The sequence below is a fragment of the Nesoenas mayeri genome (genome assembly GCF_963082525.1).
Source record: "Nesoenas mayeri genome assembly, chromosome: 5".
NCBI lineage: Eukaryota > Metazoa > Chordata > Aves > Columbiformes > Columbidae > Nesoenas > Nesoenas mayeri.
In genome coordinates this window covers 37,706,905-37,727,701 of record NC_137548.1, presented here as the reverse complement: position 1 = coordinate 37,727,701, position 20,797 = coordinate 37,706,905, and the positions used below count along the sequence as shown (strand labels likewise).

The 20,797-nt window shown below is 49.2% G+C and overlaps 1 protein-coding gene across 5 annotated transcripts in view; it reads left to right on the top strand.

Annotated features, from left to right (window-relative positions):
• SLC8A3 (solute carrier family 8 member A3) overlaps positions 1-17,634 on the top strand; it is a gene marked incomplete at both ends in the record, with an annotated part of 96,839 nt that extends 79,205 nt beyond the window's left edge. For 3 of the 5 annotated variants that reach the window (XM_080344630.1, XM_080344629.1, XM_080344628.1), the window contains 4 exons: positions 14,371-14,520; positions 15,039-15,138; positions 16,685-16,960; positions 17,258-17,634. In XM_080344630.1, the coding sequence (XP_080200756.1) occupies positions 14,371-14,520; positions 15,039-15,138; positions 16,685-16,960; positions 17,258-17,634 (903 nt within the window). The remainder of the gene's footprint in view (positions 1-14,370; positions 14,521-15,038; positions 15,139-16,684; positions 16,961-17,257) is intronic. The other 2 variants (XM_080344632.1, XM_080344631.1) reach the window with 1 other exon arrangement.
• Between the last annotated feature and the right edge of the window lie 3,163 nt (positions 17,635-20,797).

Here is a 20,797-nt window from a genome sequence, read left to right as displayed (position 1 = left end):
TTCTTGTCTCGCGTTTCCTCTCTATGTGCAGTCACATAAACTGAATCCCAGCTGCAGGGCTCTGAAAGCTCTTGGCATCCTCAGTCACCTTTCTGGACATCCTTTTTTCAGCACCTTTTTAAAGTGTTCCTGCAGTGAAATGAGTCTTTTTGTTTATGACAAGATGCTGTCTGTTGATGTGACTCTTGCTCTCATGGCAGCTCTGGTATCATCTCGGACCAAGGATTTTGCTACTGTTGGCCCAGCAGGACTTTGGAGAAATGCTTTCTTCACACATCAGCTTTCACACTTTGTCCACAGTCCTTGATTACAGGATAAAAACTTGCTTTGCTTTCCTTGGAAAAAAGTTGGATTCCTGCTTAAATTGTGGTTGGTCTTACTGCTGATGGAGCCCAAATGGCAAGTGAGGCTACTTTGGTATTTCGCTTGATAGCAGATAATGGTGAAAACAGCATTTGGAAAATCATGTTTCATGAGGGTGATTGGGCATCTGCTCATGAAAAGTCAGCTCATGGCACTATGGTGGAAGGTTCAACCTCAGGGCTGGTGCATGAAGGCTGCATCTTGAGAGTTAAGCTTTGTAGAAGGGACCAACATCCTTTATGCCAAATTTTGCTTCAGAAAGCATGTCTCCCACAAGATAGACTTCACTGGAAACAGGAGCACAGGTGGCTGGCAAGCACTATTAAACAGCTCACTGGCATGACCTGGCTTGGGAAGATTTTGTCCGAAGTCCTCTCAGCCCTCCCAGGACAGAGTCAGCTGGTATGGACAAATCTCATTACACATCTCCTTTTAATCAAGTGTCAGCACCCCTGCTGGGAAAGCTTTGTGCCCCAGAGGGAGGATGTGGCTGCGTGTTACAGAGTAAGGATTAAACTGCAAAGGAATAAGGATTCCTAGCTTGGATTGATCCAGCAAGTTATCTATATCAAAGTATTGATGAAATGAAGTGACTTGGTACAAAGGTTTGTTGCCTGGGTACGATAAGCTGCATTGATACGTGAGCACACGTGCTAAAGTTTCCTGAAGTACAGTCAGATGCTGAGAAACTTCTTCCATCAGCTGCTGATGGGAAGAGCAAAGAAATGTTAGATTGCTGTTACCTCCTTCCCTGAAGGTTTAATAATTTGCTTGCAACTCTGTGATTAAGCTAAACACTGCTGATTCCCCTGAAGGAAAGGAGTCTGCAAGAGCTTTGCTATTGACTTCAATAATAACAGCATTCAGGTTAATGCTGCAAAATCTCTGTCTTGTTTAGCCTATAAAAAAAACATGTTTATAGCTCTTCACAGTCCATTAGGGAAACAGTCTGCTCACCTCAGTGAGCAAATCTGGAGGCAGAGCCTGTGGACAGTTATATCTGGAAGATGGGGGATCCTTACCTCTTGGGGAGCTGAGCCTGCAGTTTGCACCATCACTGAGCTCCTTTGGGTACACATGGGGTGCAGGCTTTTTGCTGCCTGTGACTGCCCTCCTGTGTGACTGAGGGTCTCCTCAAAGTCCAGCCTCCTCTCTTTCATTTCAGCTCACTCTGTAAATCCCAGGCCTTTAACAAGGGTCCTCTTATCTACGCAGTGGCTTCATGGAGTCTTTAGGGGTATGGATTAGAAAAGATTTATGTTAATGAAGAATGAGTCCAGAATAAAGCATGCAGAGTGGTCAAATCTCTCTGCAAGGTAAACAGCAGAAAAATGTGTTTCGCTCTTTAGAAAAAGGTGATGACATGCATTTGGCACATCAAGTTGCTGTAAACTACAGGATTGCCCATCTGCCCATCTGCTCCCATCCCAAACCTGGTTCTTCTTGGTTTAACCTTCTTTGGCTTTAGTAGAATTAAAGCAGGAGGGAATTTCATTCCTGATCTGTAACACACAGCAACATGCATGTCACAGCAAGACTTGACCCCAAAGTACACTGAAAACATGCAGATGAAATAGTTTATTAGTCCATTAGTGCAAAGTTCGTGCACACAATTTTGACTTTGTCTAGTAAACACCAGGTCTGCTGGGCAGAGAAATCCCAGTAAAGGAGGAACTAGGATCTTTGAGTCCCCTGAGACACTCAGTGTCACCTACCTTGTCTGTGGGCATGCATGTTTGTCTGCATTCATGCCATGCAAAGGTTGGATAAGGGATACTTGGGACTGCTATTTTGAATTTTACTGCAGAGCTAATTTTATCACCTCCCTGTAAGAATACACATCAAGCCTCTGAGACCACCTGAGATGCCAACAGCAATGAGGTGGCTGGCTTGGCTCCATGAGGAGTGTGATGTGCAGAGAGAGGTACCCTGGGGAGGGAGGGATGGAGGGATGCAGTCCGGGCTGGGGGAAGCACAGGGAGCCTTGTGGGGTGGGAACAGCACAGGGGCCATCAGTGGGGCTGGTACAGGTACAGCATCCCCAGATGGGCTGTCAGGAAGCATTACAGGTCAGGGCTAAGGGCACATTAGCAGATGCATGGGCAGGAAGGAAGCTTTAGTCCATGAAATCATTTTCTTGCTTGCATGCACAGCATTCACTCAGAAATATAAAGATAAAATAATCCATTGGTTTTCTGCATGCTGTATTATTGATGTTTCATTCATAGCTTTATAGGCTTCTTCAAATATTCATGTATCATATCATAAGTGAAAAGGAGAAAATAGTTCTTTTGCAGGCTCAAAAGCAAATGGGGAAAAAAATAAACTCAAATCCCAGAGCACTAGAATAACAGTTTTACAAAACTAGAGGAACTAATGATTTTTTTTTAATAACCACAGTAGCTTAGAGGCCCAGTTATATTTCATGATATTAAATTTGAACACCAAATTGACCCATTGTACTAATGCTTGTAATTGCAAAAGGCAAATTAAATTTCCCCACATTGTCTGGAGAACCGGAAGACTGTGGAATAGTGAGGAGGCTACAGTGCTGCATGGAGCTGCAGTAGGATGGAGCTATGAGGAGATTCAAGATTCGTGCTACAAGGGACAGTTACAAGCCTGTTGGAGACGTCCAGGCAGAGCTGTGTGGAGGGCAGGAGGTGGAGTGGGCAGAGCAAATATTTCATTGCTTCTCATGGCTCTGTGACACTGTACGTGCTGCAGAATGTATTCAGGAATGGTTCCCCAAAAGGTTTTTGACTGTCAAAAGGATTTGACCCTGAAACACAAGGGATGCTCAGTAGGGAGCCTCTTCATTGCACCTTCCCCTTTCACTGCATCTCTACCTGCCCACACAGATAAGGGAGATCTCCTGGAGTGCCCACAGTATTCCCAGCTAGGGAGATGGATAGGTGGATGAAGTTCTTGACTGGAGCAAAGACTTTCTGCAGGCTGCTGGGAAAACTGTGCCCATGGATGCTGCCTGATGGAGTGGGGAAGTGACTGGGAGCTGGAACGTGGGATTACTCTGCCACTGATGTGCTGTGCAACCTTTGACAAACAGCTTAGCAAATCACTTTCTAACCAGCACAGATACAATTAGGTGCATCTGTATAAAAGTGCCTGCTTTTCAGAGGCCTGAACTGTTACGTCCAGGTAAATTAGCCCTTTTGGACTCCAGCCCACTTCCGAGTTTGCAAAATGTTCCCTTTAACCTCTCTTTGCTTGCTTCACCATCTGTCAAATGAGGCCATTAATACTGGCTCAGTTGTTGTACAGAGTTTCAAGCTTCTGAGACTAAAAGTGCGTAAGTATTAGTAATTATAATACTGTCATCGCATGCAACCAAATCTTCAGGGACTGGTTTGCTGTTTGAAGGACAGGTAGAAGTCAAAGCTGAGGCACAGAGCTAGTGCTTGGCCCCTCTCAAAGAGGGTTCTGTATTTTTTTGCTATACGGACTCTCCTATAGTTAGTTTGAAACTTGGATGCAGGCTGGGGCTTTTTAGGGGTAACACCTAACACGGATCCTGCCAGATGTTTCTTCGTGACAGCTCTGGGCAGTGGGGAAATCAAGTCAGAGGAGGGCCAGGAGGTCACTGCCTATGGCAGCAACAGGACCAGGCTATGCCTGTGTGGAAAGTCAGGGTACAGTCATCCCTTGCAAGGACCTTCACTCCTCCTGCCTTCCTGCCACCTCTCATCTCACAGGACCATGTGGTCACATTTCCTAGGAGGCAATTGCATCCCACTGTGATGACATTGCACAGCTCGTGCCCATGCAGCATGGTTGGTCATACTTGCACATGGGAGCAAAGAGAGCCAGGAGGACTCAAAGCCGTGATGTGCCTGTGCTTCTTCTGGCACCCTGACCCTCTGGGAGCAGTACCTGTGGGATGCAGGATAGGCATGGGTGAGCCAGGGCATCCCAGGGGAGGATGCACAGCCACATTACCCCCTGCCCCATTTCACACTGGAGGCCAGTACCCATTTTATCAACATCTCCCCCTGATGATGCTCTGCTCAGTGAACTGCCCATCCCTGGCCACCCTGTTTTCTCAGCCACTCACAGGTTTACTGGGCACTTCTCAGTTGTGCCAAGCCCTGCCACAGCCACACACTTCTGGCTGAACTGAGGGAACCTCGTGTGCCTTCAGGTCAGCTTGGATCATGTCAGGCCCCGATGGCAAGTGTAACCAGTCTCCCCCCACTTTTCCCTTCCCCTCCCCTCTACTCTCCACCCACATCCCATCCCTTTGCCTTTGCTTGGCGGGGCGGGGGGGAGTGACTTTGGGCAGCCAGTGCCCCAGTGCTCACCAGCCTTCACTCCATCTTGCTGCTGTGGGGTCTGTGCCCCAGCCTGTGCCCGGCATGCAGCTCTGGCGAGCTCACGCCGCCTTGCACCATGTCCATTGCTCACTGACAGCTGTCATCTGCAAAACAGCTTTTCCCCCTGGAATATTAACTTTTCCCTCTTTTCTTCTCTCTCCCTGTCTTTCTCACTTTCTTCTCTCCCCACAGCCCTGCTGCTCACCCAAGGTAAGTGCTTTTTCTCCTTTCCTCTGCCTGCTCTGGCTCTGTTTTCGTCCTCTTTGGTCTGTTTGTGTTTGCAATGACAACCCCAGCTCGTGGTGCTCATGTCCAGCAGGAACTAGTTAAGAGCAATGCATTAAGAAAATGACAGTGATTGATTGGTGTCTAAAAGCATTCCCCATACTCCAGATTTTTCCCCAGGGTTTTAGGAAATTACCCAGACAGGGCATCAAAGCATAACATGCAGCTCTGGTATGGGGCCACAACTTGACCCTCTCTTCAGGCAGCTCTGGGGCTTGGGTTGTGCTGATGCATTGGGGAGCATGGGGCTTTTCTGCACGGGGGGATGGCACTCCTTGGGCAGTGTTTTCTGGGGTGGGTGAGGGTACAGTTCACATGGGTGTCCCCTTCCCATGCAGGATCAGGCCACGCATCACCCTTCCTGTCCTGGGGGGTCGCAGGGGTGCGCCCAGCACCAGGATGGCACTACCATGGCACAATGAGCATCAGCACCTTTCCCTCTCACCCTCAGCTCTGGCTCTGCACTCTTCATCTCCTCTCCCAGTGGCAGGATTTTATGTGTGTTAATACTGACCCTACCTTACTTGCCGCAAATCCCTGTTATACTGGTCTGTCCTGATCCCACTGCAGTGCATTGTACGCTTCCTGTATTTTTCTTATTCTTTCAATTGCAGATACGATTACAGTTGAATTTGCACTAAAGAAACATTTGTCAAAAGATAAGAGCGGGCATGCAGGGTACAGACAGGACCTCGAGTCTGACAGGTTTGCAAGCAGAGCTGAAAGCCAAAGCGTTCATCACGCCTGAGCTGTGCTGCAAATCAAAGGAGCAGCATCTGCTGCACAAGCTTCAGTCTCTGCTGCTTTTTGGAGGATGCCAAATCTGCTGCGCAGGGGATGGCCTGAGCCCATCACATATTAGGCTAATTAGGAAATTGCTAGTGGCAGGCAGAAGTCCCCAGCTCCCCAAATATCAGCTTAGGGTGTTTACGGAAAGCTCCTCGAAGCGGTTTGGACGTTTTCCTTTGTTACTTCTTCGGGTCCGGGAGGACTGGAAATAGGTTGAGCACAGCCTCCTTCCCAGTAATTTCATTGCTTTAATTCAGTAGCTGCCTAATTTGATCAGAACCCTGGGAACCAAATAATTTCTATTAAAATAACATAACTTTCCTCCCTGTGTTGTGATCCAGCCTGATTGCTTTTGGCAGCTGTTATTGAAGAACTTGGCCACCAGCTGTGGAAAGTTGCTTTCCAGTTAATAAAGAAAAGCCTCCTCTCTATCTGAGGAGTTGCTGGTCCCTGGGGTGCCCACCTTGTCGAGCTGCCCTGGGGTGCCCTCCATGCATAGGGCACATGCTTGACCCACAGTTCGAGCTGACGGTGCTCGGTCCCTGCAGCCCCCCTCGCCACAGAGGCACGTGCTGAAGTGTCAGTCAGCGGCAATCACAGCTAATCAGCGGGGAGAGAAGTGACGTCCTCGTTTAGTCTGTGTCATGTTAGATTTGGATTACACGGATGCGCAGGAATCTTTGTAAAAAAACCCTGCATTATTGAACGTTTCAGTGAAATCTGCTGGTCCTGCTCCTCGTCCCCTCCCTCCTGTAACAGCTCGCACAGCTTTTCCCAGGCAGTGTCCCTTTCCCTGGGGCTGCCTTCGCTGCAGAGTCCTGGCTTTCCCTCACAGCCCTGGGGCCTTCATCCTCCTGCATCTTCATAAGCCCTTGCGGGGCCAGCAGCGATACAGCCCCCACTCACTGCAGTGGCCCCATCTCTTTGCAGAAGCCCTGGGGTGCCCCAGTGGAGGAGCCCAAGAGAAAAACACCTCTCTTGTCCCAGGAGCCCTTATCTGGGTTTAAATGGAAGATCCTGGCTCTGCCCCTAGACCTTGCAGAGCTCTCCCTGGGTAAACAAGTCTGTGAATTTTACACAAGGCAAAGTAAATGGGCAGGGTAAAGCCTTTGGCACAGGTTCAGCTCAGCATTTGTTTCCTCCAGATGAGCTCTTCAAGCCAGACTTGCAAGGCTGTGCAAAGATTTTGAAACACTTGCTCAGCCAAGTGTCCAGTGCCAGCTGTTGGGGCTGAGTACCACAGCAGTATGGGATGGCTGTGGACTGAGTTGAGAGTCAAACCTAGTTTTTTTCTTAACTTCTCTGATGCATAACCTTTTGTTTTAGGCACTGGCAATGATCTCTCCGTACACTATTTATACAGGGAAATATTTGATACCAAAGTGATTAGCTACTCCAGTTGTCTCTGCCGTTGCCAGCAGTGGATGAGCTGCTCTGGTGGTCTTCTCGACCTTTGCAAAAGTCACTGAAAGCCTGAGCAGAGATCTGGCTTGCAAGTTTTGGGGCTTAGCTAGTTCAGATCTTTAAAAGGATGAGGAATTATCTAAGTAGTGGACACTCCTCTACCCTCATTTCCATGTATTTACCCAGATCAAAGAAAATATTTCTAGATATTTTTCTCTATTTATCCATTAAAACTCATGGGTCCACCTTGCAGTGGAAAAGACTGGGGAGCAGAGATGCCAGCTGACTGGCCTGTCAGAGACCGTCATGTCAACAGCAATCTCAAGGCAGAGCCAGCAGTGAAATAATGCTCAGTTCCCAGCCCTGTGCCTTAGCCTCCCTCTCATAAATGTGAAGCATTTCCCAGTTAGTGTTAAGGGTGCTGGGGCATGTATATAGGATGTAGTATGCCTCAAAAATAGCTTTCAGGGCTAAGTAAGCAGATTCCTTTTTAGAAAGCAGCCTAGACTGCCGGTGCTTGTGCATGTGCATGTGCTTCAGTAAAGGGCATAGCCATATCCTAACCTCAAAAGTCAGAGTGTCTTAGCCAGCAGTCTTCCCCAGTTGTGACTGATGGCTTGACAGCACTCTGGAGAGAGGAACTCATTCATCCTCACTGTTTACTTTGTTTAGCCAGGATTATATTTTATTGAGCTGCAACAACAACAACAACAACAACAAACCAAACCAAACAAAAAAAAAAAATCCCTTTTTAATTGTTATTTCAATTTCTTCCTAGCAGCGCAGTCCCCAGAAGGGGTGACCTTCATGCAGTTACATGCCTGCTCTAGAAATGGGTGGAGACGAGGTAGCTCGAGGGGTGTGAAATGGCCTTCACAGCAGTCTTTCATGAATACATTGCTGATTTTAATCCAATTAATTCAGAAAGTGCCAGGGAATACAAACTGATCTGTGGCTGTTTGTTAGTCTTGCAGCATTGCTTTGGTGATGGGTAGCTACTCTCTGACAGTGTTATAGGGCCTTCCCATTGTCTGTTTCAGCTCAGAAAGTGTAGTGGCCAGATTACCGTCATGGAAATAGGCTTTAACTTACTTGATTTGTGGTGTGTTCAGAGGGCCACAGGCAATGTCTGATTCCTGTTTGCTCCCCCCAGTCTGAAGGAGGTTGAGCTAGCAAGCACTCAGGGAGTACCTACCTTCCAGGAGCAATGCATGGTGTGAGAATACTGCTTGGTGCTCCCCTTTCACCTGGAAAAAGAACCTGCTTATGATGTGTAGGTCGGAAGTAATACACTTTGCAAATATCTGCATTCTTCTGGTGAGGGAGCAGAGGAGTGAGCGTGGCAGGAACATGTCCCACAGGACTGCAGAGCACAGCAGTGGCAAAGCCATAGCTAGGAGCTGCTGCCCCTCTCATCTGACCTACCTTTAAGGGTCTGAAATGACCCTGAATGAGGCAGAATGAGTGAGAATATGGAGTGGTTTAACCAAAAACTTCTCCTTGCTTCCTGCAAGCAAGTATTGAGTCCAGCACCTACTGGGTGTCAGCTGTGGCTATTGCTACAGCCTGGGCAAAAGCAAACTTCATTCTCATTCCTTCTACTTAGCCTTTGATCTGACCAGACCTGTTAGTTTCCCCTGCTTGTAGCATCTCCTCTCAAATGTGTGGGCTCCCTGGCATGAGGAGCAGAGTACTTCTCTCCCCACTTTCGCCTTCCCAGGGAGGAGGTGGAGGCAGCCCAGAAGATCCTGGCAAACTCCCGTTCTTGCTGGGCATAGCCAGACCTTATCAGGCTTAATTGGGGTTGACAGCAGGGAGTCCAGGGTGCAATCCACATTGAAAATAAGGTACTGATGCTGATACAAACAGAAATCAGGCTAGTTAATAATTAAGCTGCAGCTTGGCAGCATTCACCTTGACAGACTTGACCTTCCAAATTAGAAGTCTGTCTCTCTCCACTGCCCCTTGTATTTTATTTATCACAGCCTTTGATAGTCTTCTTTGCAAGCTGGTACATTAGGGTGATGCATGACAGACCTCACCGATGCTCTGTCCCCGCTTCCTGGAGGAGCCCTCCAAGACTCCCATCCCTACACTCAGTCCCTCAGGAGATCATAGAATCATAGAAAAGTTTGGGTTGGAAGGGACCTTCAAAATTCATCCAGTTCAACCCCCCTGCAATAAGCAACTAGATCAGGTTGCTCAGAGCTCTGGTCAGTCTGGCCAGTCTGGCCTTGAATGTCTCCAGGGACGGGGCATCTACCACCTCTACAGGCAACCTGTTCCAGTATTTTATCACCCTCATTGTAAAAAATTTCTTTCTCATTTCTAGTTTGTATCTCCCCTCTTTTAGCTTAAAATAATTTCCCCTTGTCCTTTCATAACATGCCCTTCTAAAAAGTCTGTGATGAGGGCTTGTGGCTGCCACAGCCCATGTGGGAATGTGCCCCACAGACGCTGCAGAGACAGTGGCCTCCTGCAGCTCTGACGGCAGACTGGTGCACAGTGCTGCTGGCTGAAGTGCTTCTCTGAACGGCAGGAGCATCGGGAGTGTGCTATGCCATTGAGGTGTTGCAAGATTCTGTTCCTGCTCAGCTGCTGAATCTCTGTGCACAGGGCTCAGCTCAGTCCTCAGTGTCCCATGGGAACAGATAGACCCAGCAGGCCTGTACCAGGTACAGGTTGGGGTCTGGCATTTTGAAGAGGTTTTGCACTGATTTGTGCTACAGGGTGCTCAAGTGTCCTAAATGGTAAGTGGGGAGAAGTGGCAGATTCGTGTAGGTGCTTTGTATTGCTCTTTGGATGTGCTTAACTCTCTCCTTAATTGTATGACAAGTACAGACTGAGGCAAAAGATGCGTCAGCTGGGCTCTTAAGCTTGTCCTTCCTGCCACAAATGGTACTGCTCGAAATTCAGAGGACTATCAGTAGCCTAGTGTGTGGCACCTATGGATCACTTGCACAAGTGCATTGAGCAAGATCCAGTGCAATATTGACATGCAATTCAAACTCTGTCTTCTGCATCAGGTTAGAGGCTTAGTAAAAATACAGTGGCAGGTTCAGTGTTTTCAGGTGCACCTTTGAAGTTTGTTGGGTTTCTGTGCTTTGCTTTCCTGTCACACATTCACAAATGTGACTGCTTTTTAATGAAGTGTGAAGGAATTACCTCCTTTTTCGTTGTCTGCAACCTTCCTCTATTAACATTTCTGCAAGGTACCCATTTGGGGATGCTGCCTATGCCTGTTCTACAGCTGACGCTGAAAGATTCAGCCTGGGAGTGGTATTCAGTCAGCTGCCCTCATAGGACATCCTTGATGTGCCTTCCTGGGTGACCGCATTTCTTCTCTCTGCTTCCCGGTTCACTGTGTTCACTGCAGAGGAGCTGGGGACTGACAGCAGGGTGTCCATTATTCATGTCTCACAGAATCACACACTGTTAGGGATTGAAAGGGACCTCAAAAGATCGTCTAGTCCAGTCCCCCTTCCGGAGCGGGAACACCTAGATGAGGTTACACAGAAAGGTGTCCAGGCAGGTTTGAATGTCTCCAGAGTAGGAGACTCCACAACCTCCCTGGGCAGCCTGTTCCAGTGTTCTGTTACCCTCACTGAGAAGAAGTTTCTTCTCAAATTTAAGTGGAACCTCCTGTGTTCCAGTTTGAACCCATTACCCCTTGTCCTGCTGTTGGTTGTCACTGAAAAGAGCCTGGCTCCATCCTCGTGACACTCACCCTTTATATATTTGTAAACATGAATGGGGTCACCCCTCAGTCTCCTCCAAGCTAAAGAGACCCAGCTCCCTCAGCCTTTCCTCATAAGGGAGATGCTCCACTCCCTTAATCATCTTTGTTGCCCTAAGTGGCTGTGCTGTCAGCAAGCTGGAGGTCTCCATTACTGTTCAGCTTCTCCCTTCACCGTGAGGTTACCTAGGGCTTGAAGGTGCCTCTAGTGGCACTTATTCTGCTGGCAAGGTGCCATTTGAAGTAGCACAAGTCCCACAGCCCTCCAGTGCTGCGGTAAGCACCAGTGACTTCTCTTTGGTGGAGTGTCCGCTCCCATGCTTATGCAGCAGCCAACCCTGGAGTTACCTCTCTGTCCACTCCTGGACACGGACATGTGCCTTGATTTACTCTCTTCTGAGAGTTTCCTGGCAAGTGATTGCCATCTCATCAAATCATTAGATGAGCCACAAGCAGCTTGCAGAGGCAACAAAGCTACCTACCAGCAGCTGAAGGTCCTGCTGCTGGCCAGGGACACAGGGGTACCCATGCAGCTTGCCCAGCTTCCTTGGCCACAGTCAGGGTCTTCCTCCTCAGAGGAGAATTTCTGTTCTCACACTGTCCTGCCTGGTGTAGGTACATAAATCAGCATGACCAAGATGCCAAGTTCTGGGGTGAAATCATGTTCGATATTGCTCCCTACAGGGAGGAGAATGCTTTCTGCACTACATGTGCCTATGAACCTGCCCGCAGCTCAGCCTTGCCTAGGTAGCTAATATTTGCATGAGGCTTTATGTTGTCTTACCATGCCCAAGGCTTTTTCAGATCAGTTAAAGTGGGGACGGAGGTTCGTTGCATTGTTTCTCCCAGAGTTGATAAGCTAAGGAAATTGTGCCCAGTATTCCACAGTATTTCAGGGCAGTTCCTCTGATTCCAGATATTCGCTTTCTGTGCTGTGCAACTGCCGCCAGTGGGTGAGAGCCCAAGGGACTGTGTCGCCAGCTGCAACCTGCAGCCTTTCTGGTGTGATCGCTTCCCAGCAAAGGTTGCAGTGAGCCAGACTGTCCTCGTGTCCCAGCATTGCAGCCCCGCTGGGACGGCTGCTGTGCTTCTGCCCAGTTCAGTACTGTCAGCACATGCTAGCACGTGCTCAGCTTGTCTGCCAGGCTGGGCCTTGCAGAGCTGAGGGTGCCTCCTCCCCTGAGCTTCTGTTGATGGTGGAGCTCAGACAGGAGAGAGCTGTGTATATGGTATGGCAACTGGCATGTGCCTGCATTTTCAACGATGGATATAGCTTGTCAACTTCCTACACTTACAGGTAGAGAGAGAGGCAGAGACTCGACTTTCTAGATCTCTGTCTTAGAAAACTCCCTGCTTAAGTGAATACAAATAACTTGAATCTTGCTCTTCATATTCATCAGTTCATGCCTCCAAGTGTAGCACAAAGCAGAACATTTGTCCAGGTTCACTCCCGTCTCTGCACTTCTCCAGCTCAGCTGTCTCCTCCCCTCTGTGCTTGCTTGATATTTTCCTGCAGCTGTCCCCCGTGTCCCCTGGCATCCTGCCTTGCCCATCTTCTCCAAGTGCTGTGCTCCCCTGTATGTGTAAACTTCTGGGGATTCCCAAATCCAGAGTACACTGTCTTTGAGATAAGCAGTGATGGGTTTGATGTACATCATTGATTTCAGATGATGGATGTAGTTATTTCTGCTTCTGTGATGGGTTATAATAATGTCACCTGCCACAGGAGTTACATATTTTATAAACTCTGTAGGTCTTGCAAGGCTTATGGTCTTTGCAATCAATCTAGGCAGGCTGGTGAAGAGAAAGCATAGTTTATAACTATAATAGATTTCACTGGGACTGTATAATTTCTGTGTGATTTTTGCTAGTGAGTATGAGATCTGCTGGAGCCCACATGGGATTAATCACATCTGAGGCATGACCTAGGGTGTTCGTAAACTCTGCAGGAAACCTTGGGTGACATCTAACCCACTGCTCAGCCAGAACAAGATGCTCTACGTTTGTAATCCCCTGACAGGTTCTGCAGAGCTCCAGCTCCTGTGCTGGCTCAGCTGGGCTGTGTCCTGCAGCTCATGAGCCGCTGCTGGTCCAGGCACAGGAAAGCCAGGGGAAACCCAACTTCCTTCTTGAGATGTCAAGGCTTTTCAGAGAGCCCATTGGTGTGTGCCTGTGCTTGGGTGTGTGGGTGGGAGACCTGACCTTGTTCAGGGCCAGGGACAGTGGCAGGTCACCCTTCTTGCTGGTTGGGGTGCTCCTTCCCATCCAGGCAACCAGAGCCTTCCTAGGCACCTTGCTGGGTTTGCAGGGGCATCAGCAAGGTGAGCCTGACACAAAGTCATCTCCACATGCTGCACAGGGCACCCCTCTTACCTCATGGTGGCATCTACTGGGGTCCTGGTGTAGTTTCCTCCAGAAGAAACTGAATATCCAGTAACATGAAAGCAAAACACCACTTGGCTTCTGATTTACTTCTTCCTGTTCATTTTTCCAAATGCTAGGAACATGTACGTGTGCATGTGTGGTTGTGACTCTGTGTGTGTACCTGAGTGTTATCATAGAATCATAGAATGCTAGAGATTGGAAGGGACCTCAAAAAATCATCTAGTCTAATCCCCCTGCTGGAGCAGGAACACCTAGATGAGGCTACACAGGAACGTGTCCAGGTGGGTTTTGAATATCTGCAGAGTAGGAGATTCCACAACCTCCCTGGGCAGCCTGTTCCAGTGTTCTGTTACCCTCACTGAGAAGAAGTTTCTTCTCAAATTTAAGTGGAACCTCTTGTGTTCCAGTTTGAACCCATTACCCCTTGTCCTGCTGTTGGCTGTCACTGAGAAGAGCCTGGCTCCATCCTCGTGATACTCACCCTTTGTATATTTATAAACATTAATAAGGTCACCCCTCAGTCTCCTCTTCTCCAAACTAAAGAGACCCAGCTCCCTCAGTCTTTCCTCATAACAGAGGTGCTCCACTCCCTTAATCATCTTTGTTGCCCTGCGCTGGACTCTCTCCATCATTTCCCTGTCCTAACAGTGATTTTCTAATCAAAGGGGAATAAAAAGATCCCATCTCTTGTCTATTCAAACCAGGAAGCATGCCAGGGTGTTGAGGCTGTCTTAAAGAATGCTTGTGCCAAATGGCAGAATGAATCAGTACTTCAGTCTCCCCAAAGATGTGGCTGCTGCAGGGATGATGGGAAAGCATATGTCATCCAAGAGCTCCAATGCAGGCTAGATAAATATTTGTGGGGGGTTTTAAATAAATTAAAAACATGTTGGGTATGTTCTTGCTGACTGATATTCAGAAATCTTGGTCCTTTGTTTCTGTGGTCCAACACCCCACCCCTTCCCCCAGAATTGCTGTGTGAGCTTAGGAAACTGTGAAGTGGCTGCAGAAGTCCATGCGCAGGCCCTGCAGACAAGACCTTGCAGTGCCCTGGTGCTCCAGGTCTGCTATCTACAGCTTGGTGTTGACCTTGCTTTCACAGAGGTGGCTGAGAGGAAGCTGACGGTTGAAGAGGAGGAAGCCAAGAGGATTGCAGAGATGGGCAAACCAATACTTGGCGAGCATCCAAAACTAGAAGTCATCATTGAGGAGTCCTATGAGTTCAAGGTCAGTATTTGTCCCAGTGTCCTCTAGGAGGGGAAAGCTGTGTGGCACTGAAGAGCAGCCATGGAAAGCAGAACTGAGGAGGCTGGGGGTGGCTGCATGTGCAGGGAAAGGGCATGGAGTGCAGTAAAGTATGGGAGAAGCCTACAAGTGCCAGGGGACTTAGGTGCTGGTAGACAAAGGTGAAGGAATGAAGACAAGGGAGCCCTGCTGGAAGCAGAAGAAAGCAGCATGCAGGAGAGGGCAGGAGCAAAGCTGTCTCTGGTGAGGTAGAGGCAAGGAAAGAAGCAGCCTATTCTGGAGTAAGGGGTGACAAAGAAGCAGGCTGTGGTGAGTTTTGGCTCAGCCTGTCCAGGGAGAAGGTGGGCCCAACTCAAGTCATGGCCTCATCTGACTGGTAGGAATGTACTTGTGGCACCTCAACAGTTTGGGAAGGGTCAGTGAGACCACAGTGCACTGCAAGACCAGACTTGCCTGCTAGCAGCCAGTTTAATTGCTGTGCATCTTTATTCCCACAACAGAGCACCGTGGACAAGCTGATTAGGAAGACAAACCTGGCTTTGGTTGTAGGGACACATTCCTGGAGGGACCAGTTCATGGAGGCCATTACCGTCAGTGCAGGTGAGGGGGACATCAGAAAACCCACACAAGCATCTCCTGTGTTCCCACAGCCTGAGATGAGGTCTGCTTGGGCTCAGGAGACAGCATCTGCTTAGTCAGTGATGCTCAGTGGTTGTGTGCGTGGTGGTCATCAGCAAAGCCAGTCCAAAAAGTGCTTCTCTGCTCTATTTGTACTGGACTTCTGCTGATGCACTAGGCAGCAGCCTAGGAGATCCATCTTTTGGTGTGGAGCCATCCAGGACTCCAGTTTTCCAAGACATGGTTTCTGCTGGCAATGCTCCTGCAGCTTCAGTGGTCTGATGAGCAGTGTGTATAGGCAGCAAAATCCCATCCTGGCTGGGCTGCTGGCTCCTGGTGTGCCCAGTGCTGTCCTGTTCAGATAGCTCCTGCTGCCGGAACATGTCCTGTCTGCCATGGCCAGTAGAGTCTCTGGGAGTAGGGAGGGTTACCATGTACAGACAGGACATGTCACCCCATGAGGCAGCAGCTGGTGGAAAGGGCCAGATACTTCCTGGCCCTTCCCCAGGAAGCCTGAAAGGGCTCACCACTTCCAGAACCAGGCAGCTTTGAAACAGACATTTTAGGCATGCCCATGCCATTAATGACACTCAGACACCTTTCTGAACCTTTCTTTGACAGTTTGGCATCTTTCCCGAAGGGCTGTTTTCCCCCCAGCCATAGTGCAGGCAGCAGGCAGACAGGCAGCTAAGTGGGAGATGTCACCAGTGGCCATGGGGGCTTTTTCTGAAATGAAAGAAGAGGTGTGGAATATTCACTTTTCGTCTTTCTAGCAATTAAGAGAAACTGCTTCTGTGGAAACAATACTTCCATCCTTGTAGCAAGTAGGCCCGCTTCTCTTCTCCTGTATTTCTGTCCTCATGCCATCTGCTCTGTGCTCCCTACCTGCTTTCTCTTTTACCAGATTATTTCCACTGGCCTGTATCCACACAAAGACCTGCAGTGCTTCCAGCCTGGGGGCTGAACAGCCCCACCAGGCTAAGGAGGGGACCCCTCCAAGCGGCCAAAGTGCTGCTGCTGATACCCCCACACAGATGAGAAATTTCTTGCTGGAGACCAGCCTGTGCTCTGGAGCAGGAGGACCAAGAGGTCACTCCTGTTGCCCACTTCTTTCAGTTCCTGCTGTTTTACGCCCTCAAAGCATCACTTACCTGTGTGACTTCATGGTGCTCCTCCACAGTGATCTCCATAGGCTGACCACATACTATGTGACTGCCTGTGGATGGGAACGGGTACAGCAGTGGGGCTGCCCCTCTATGGGTACAACACACTGCTGTGCCACTCCCCAGCCCTGCAGGCTCTGGGCTGTCCCAGGAGGAGGCACCCCTGTCCCCAAGCCTCACCCATTATTGATGGACTGTGTGTGCCCTGACCCTACTGTCGTGGCTGGCTCCATGCTGCCTTGTCCCAGCAGGGTAGCACCCCTGGAGCCCTGGGGAGGGGGGCCAAGCATGGCCTGCAGCCCACCGCTGTAATCTTGACCCATCCCGTCATGAGCACTGGACCTCTCCTTTCACATTGTTTGCAGCGGGTGATGAGGATGAGGACGAGTCGGGCGAGGAGCGCCTACCGTCCTGCTTTGACTATGTGATGCACTTCCTGACGGTCTTCTGGAAGGTGCTGTTTGCCTGCGTGCCCCCCACCGAGTACTGCAACGGCTGGGCCTGTTTCATCGTCTCCATCCTCATCATCGGCATGCTCACGGCTGTCATTGGTGACCTCGCCTCCCACTTCGGCTGCACCATCGGCCTCAAGGACTCCGTGACCGCTGTCGTCTTCGTCGCCTTCGGCACTTCAGTACCAGGTGGGGTGGGGAAGGAATGGGGTGGGAGGAAGGACCTCCCTGCCCTGAGGGAAGCAGCTCTGTCATGGGGATGGGAAGGAGCTCCATAGCACTCTGTCCCCAGGCAATGTCTGCACCCCGCTTTGTGGCAACATGGTGTCCCTGGATCCGGGACGGGGGGCCTGCAGCAGGTGAGGTCCATGTCCCGATCTTGCCAGTGCCACACCTGAGCCTCCCTCGTCCCCTAGACATGAAGGGTTGCTTGTTTCTCCTGTCAGACCCTCAGTGATTTCTCCTTCCTTCCTCCCCCAACCCCAGACACATTCGCCAGCAAAGCTGCAGCCATCCAGGACGTGTACGCTGACGCCTCCATCACCAACGTCACGGGCAGCAACGCCGTCAACGTCTTCTTGGGCATCGGGCTGGCATGGTCAGTGGCGGCAATCTACTGGGCATCACAGGGGCAGGAGTTCCAGGTGTCTGCAGGCACCTTGGCCTTCTCTGTCACCCTCTTCACCATCTTCGCCTTCATCTGCATCAGCGTCCTCCTCTACCGCCGGCGGCCTCACCTCGGGGGGGAGCTGGGAGGCCCCCGGGGGTGCAAACTGGCCACGACATTGCTCTTCGTCAGCCTCTGGCTGCTGTACATCCTCTTCGCCACCCTGGAGGCCTATTGCTACATCAAGGGGTTTTAGGCGGTGGAGGGACGGTGCCGCCGGGGGAGGTTCCCCCTCCTCCGTTACCTCACCGGACACTGGTCCTGGAAGTGCGGTTTCACCGGGGGGGACGGCTGTCCGTCAGGGGCTGCTGCTGCCCAGACAGTCAGACAGCTGGGTGCCAAGATGGGCAAAACCATCACAGAGTGAAAAACACACAAAAAAAACCCACCCAAAATGATACAAAAATAAAAGAAAGCAACAATGGCAAGTGCTGAAACAAAGCGAAACAGAATAAACCCAGCCACTGAGCCCATTCGATGAGATTAAGAAGTTTCAGCCATCTCCAAAGGCCACCTCTCCTGCAGGGGCTTGTCCACTTGCCTCCCCAGCACCCTTCTGCTGTAAGGAGATGTCTTCTTATTTTTACTGGTTGGGAATTGCAGAAAGCTGATCAGGAAATTATTATTTTTTTCTTCTTTTTTTTATTTTTTCCTTTCATTTGCTAGTTGCTTTTTGGTTTGGGGGGGCATGCTGCTTAGGTATTTTATTTTTTATTTTTACTACTAAAACAGAAAAATGTTAAAAATCTACTCTAAAGCTTAAAGCTGCCATCAGTGCTGGAATTGAACATGTGTATTTTTTGAAGCCACAAAAGACTGTGACACAGTTAAAGAACTTTTTCACTATTACTGTTCTCCTCCCTCGCCGCCTTCCATTTCTTTTTTAAGAACATCACAAGACTGATATATTTTTAATACAAACACAGACACACACATACATTCGGTGACAAAGGCTGGAGCATGTAGCATCTCAGTCACCTGCCTGGGCTAAGAAAAAAAAGGAGGAAACAAAAAAAAAAAACAACAAACCCAAACTTCAACCCTCTAATATAATAAGTATCATGTAAATTTTGACTATGGCATTTCTCTTTGTATAATTAACTTTGAGCTTGTGGTACTGCAGGGAGAGAAAATTCTGTTAATTTACAACTGATAAAGAAATAAATCGTTACCCAGGAACAGCCTGCCCTGGGGGAGCAAAGGAGCCAGGGGAAGCAGTACCAGCTCCTTGGGATGGTGGTGGTGGGTTTGCTGTGTGGGCCTCCTGCTCGGAGGTGGAAATGAATTCAGGAAAACCCAGAGAGCACACACGTGTTCCCAGCACCATCCACCCCGAGCTGTGCCGTGGCTGCCCTTTCACTCTTTTGCTACCCCTGTTTTCACAGCCCCCGCACCTTGCTGGTGCTCTCCAGGCCAATGAAAGGTACAGGCTTCAAAACTGCCACCCACGTCAGGACTCCTGTAGCATCTCAAGTACCTTTTAGAAACATCAGACAGAGAAAAAGGCATCCTTTTCATTTGAAGTGCATTTATTTTTAAGGAAAAAACAAAACACCATGAGAGTATGTCATTAATTACATCAATGGCTGCAAGTTGAAATGTTGGGTTGGTAATAAAAATAAATAAAAACTATACCTATATCTATATAAACAGTGCTATCTAGAAACATATTTCTTAATTGAGAGCCCTTTAAGAGGCTGTTAAATCCTTATTCTTTGTAAAGTGTTTTCAAGTTGAAGATAATTTCTTCTATCAAGAAGCAGGTGCTCTAAAGGGAAACATTTACTTCACAAAGTTCTCTATAATAAGCCAGATCCTGGGAAGCAGCAAGTAAGAGAGCGGCTGCCAGAGGCTGTGGCTCTGCCCACTGCAGTGATTTCTGCTGCCCAGGACGCAGGGAGGAGGTGGCCACAGGTCAGGAAAAAAGCAATGGGAACAAGGTTGTCATGGACAAAAAGATGTAACGTCATGGACAAAAAGATGTAATGTCATGGCAAGTGTCTAGATGAGACTGATAATGGTCCTTAACACACAGATGAAATATTTATTTTCATACAAAATGTTTATCAGATATCTATATGTAAATGTGTATACACATAAAGCAGGAAAGAAGGATCCTTCTGAGACAAGCAGCAAGAGCTTTTGCCAGTGGGAGCCCAGCATGAGTGACAGCCATTGAGTTTGAAGCCAACAAGCATCCAGCCTCCTTGTCCTCCCTCATCATGCCTTTGGGAGAGAAAATGATGGGCAAGAAACCCCAAAGCCAGGCTGCCACCGAGCCCGTCGGTCCTTCTGGCCTCTGGCTGTGCCAACAGCCACCAAGAGCAGCTGCTGGCCACCTCTGCCTGCCAGCTGGGGACCCTGGAGCACATATGTGACATGGAAAGAAAGATTACAAAAGCCCCCCCCAAATGCTGTCCTTGGCAGGGGCATGTAGTTGTGGTGGTTAAAGTACAGCTCTTGGGGTGGGGGGGGGTTGTTATCATTGCTGTTTTTAATTTGGACATAGCAAGTCTGTTTTACCCATGCCAGCTCACATACCCTTGGGTAAAGCTCAGCCTGGGGCAGTTTCTTCTGTTGCTTGTGCTGTATCCACCACGTGCTTTTCATCTGCTTCCTTCTTCAGCTGACCTCGGGGAGGGGGCACAGGGAGAAGACCGGCTGTCATGAGTGCCCACTGCATGGGGACCTTTGTGCTCTCCATGCACAAGGGCGATCTGTGCCAGGCCAAAAGCAGCTGTGGAGCGTTTCTTTCTTTTATTTTTATTTTCTACTTCATTAAAAAATATGCAAGCTGAAAAAAAAGGCAAGTTTGGTGCCTCTGGGGATTTTTGTTTTTTATTTGCTGAGGCTTTTATGGTTTATTTTGGGGCTAGCTATCTGCTTGCTCCTGTTTGCCTTTAGGCAGGTGCTTGGACTTGGTCACACTGGCTCTGGCTGGTTTGTTTTCCATGCCACCTCAGCCCTCCGGTTCGGTACTGCTGGGAGAACCCCACAGCACTTGCCCCTGGCTGGCCCAGAGGAGCTTTGCTGGTGTTGCTGTTCTCACTGCTCATTCCCCATTGTTTCTCCCGACAGCTTCCTGCAACAGCCTGCAATGACAGCCCCTGGTTTCCTCATGCTCTGGGCAGCACATGCTTACCTTTCAGCCTCCCCCTCTTCTTCATCGCAGCTCCTCACCAAGACCCCTTCACTGTTGCATTTGAGGATAAATAACGTGCCCTGATATCAGAAGGGAAAGCAGAGGTGAACAGAGGAGCTGCTTTGTCACTGGGGACTGCCGTGGCATGGGGGCACAGTCTAAGGGCTACATGTGGTATGGGGCCAGTGGTACCTCTGGCTGCCTTCCCACTCCACTG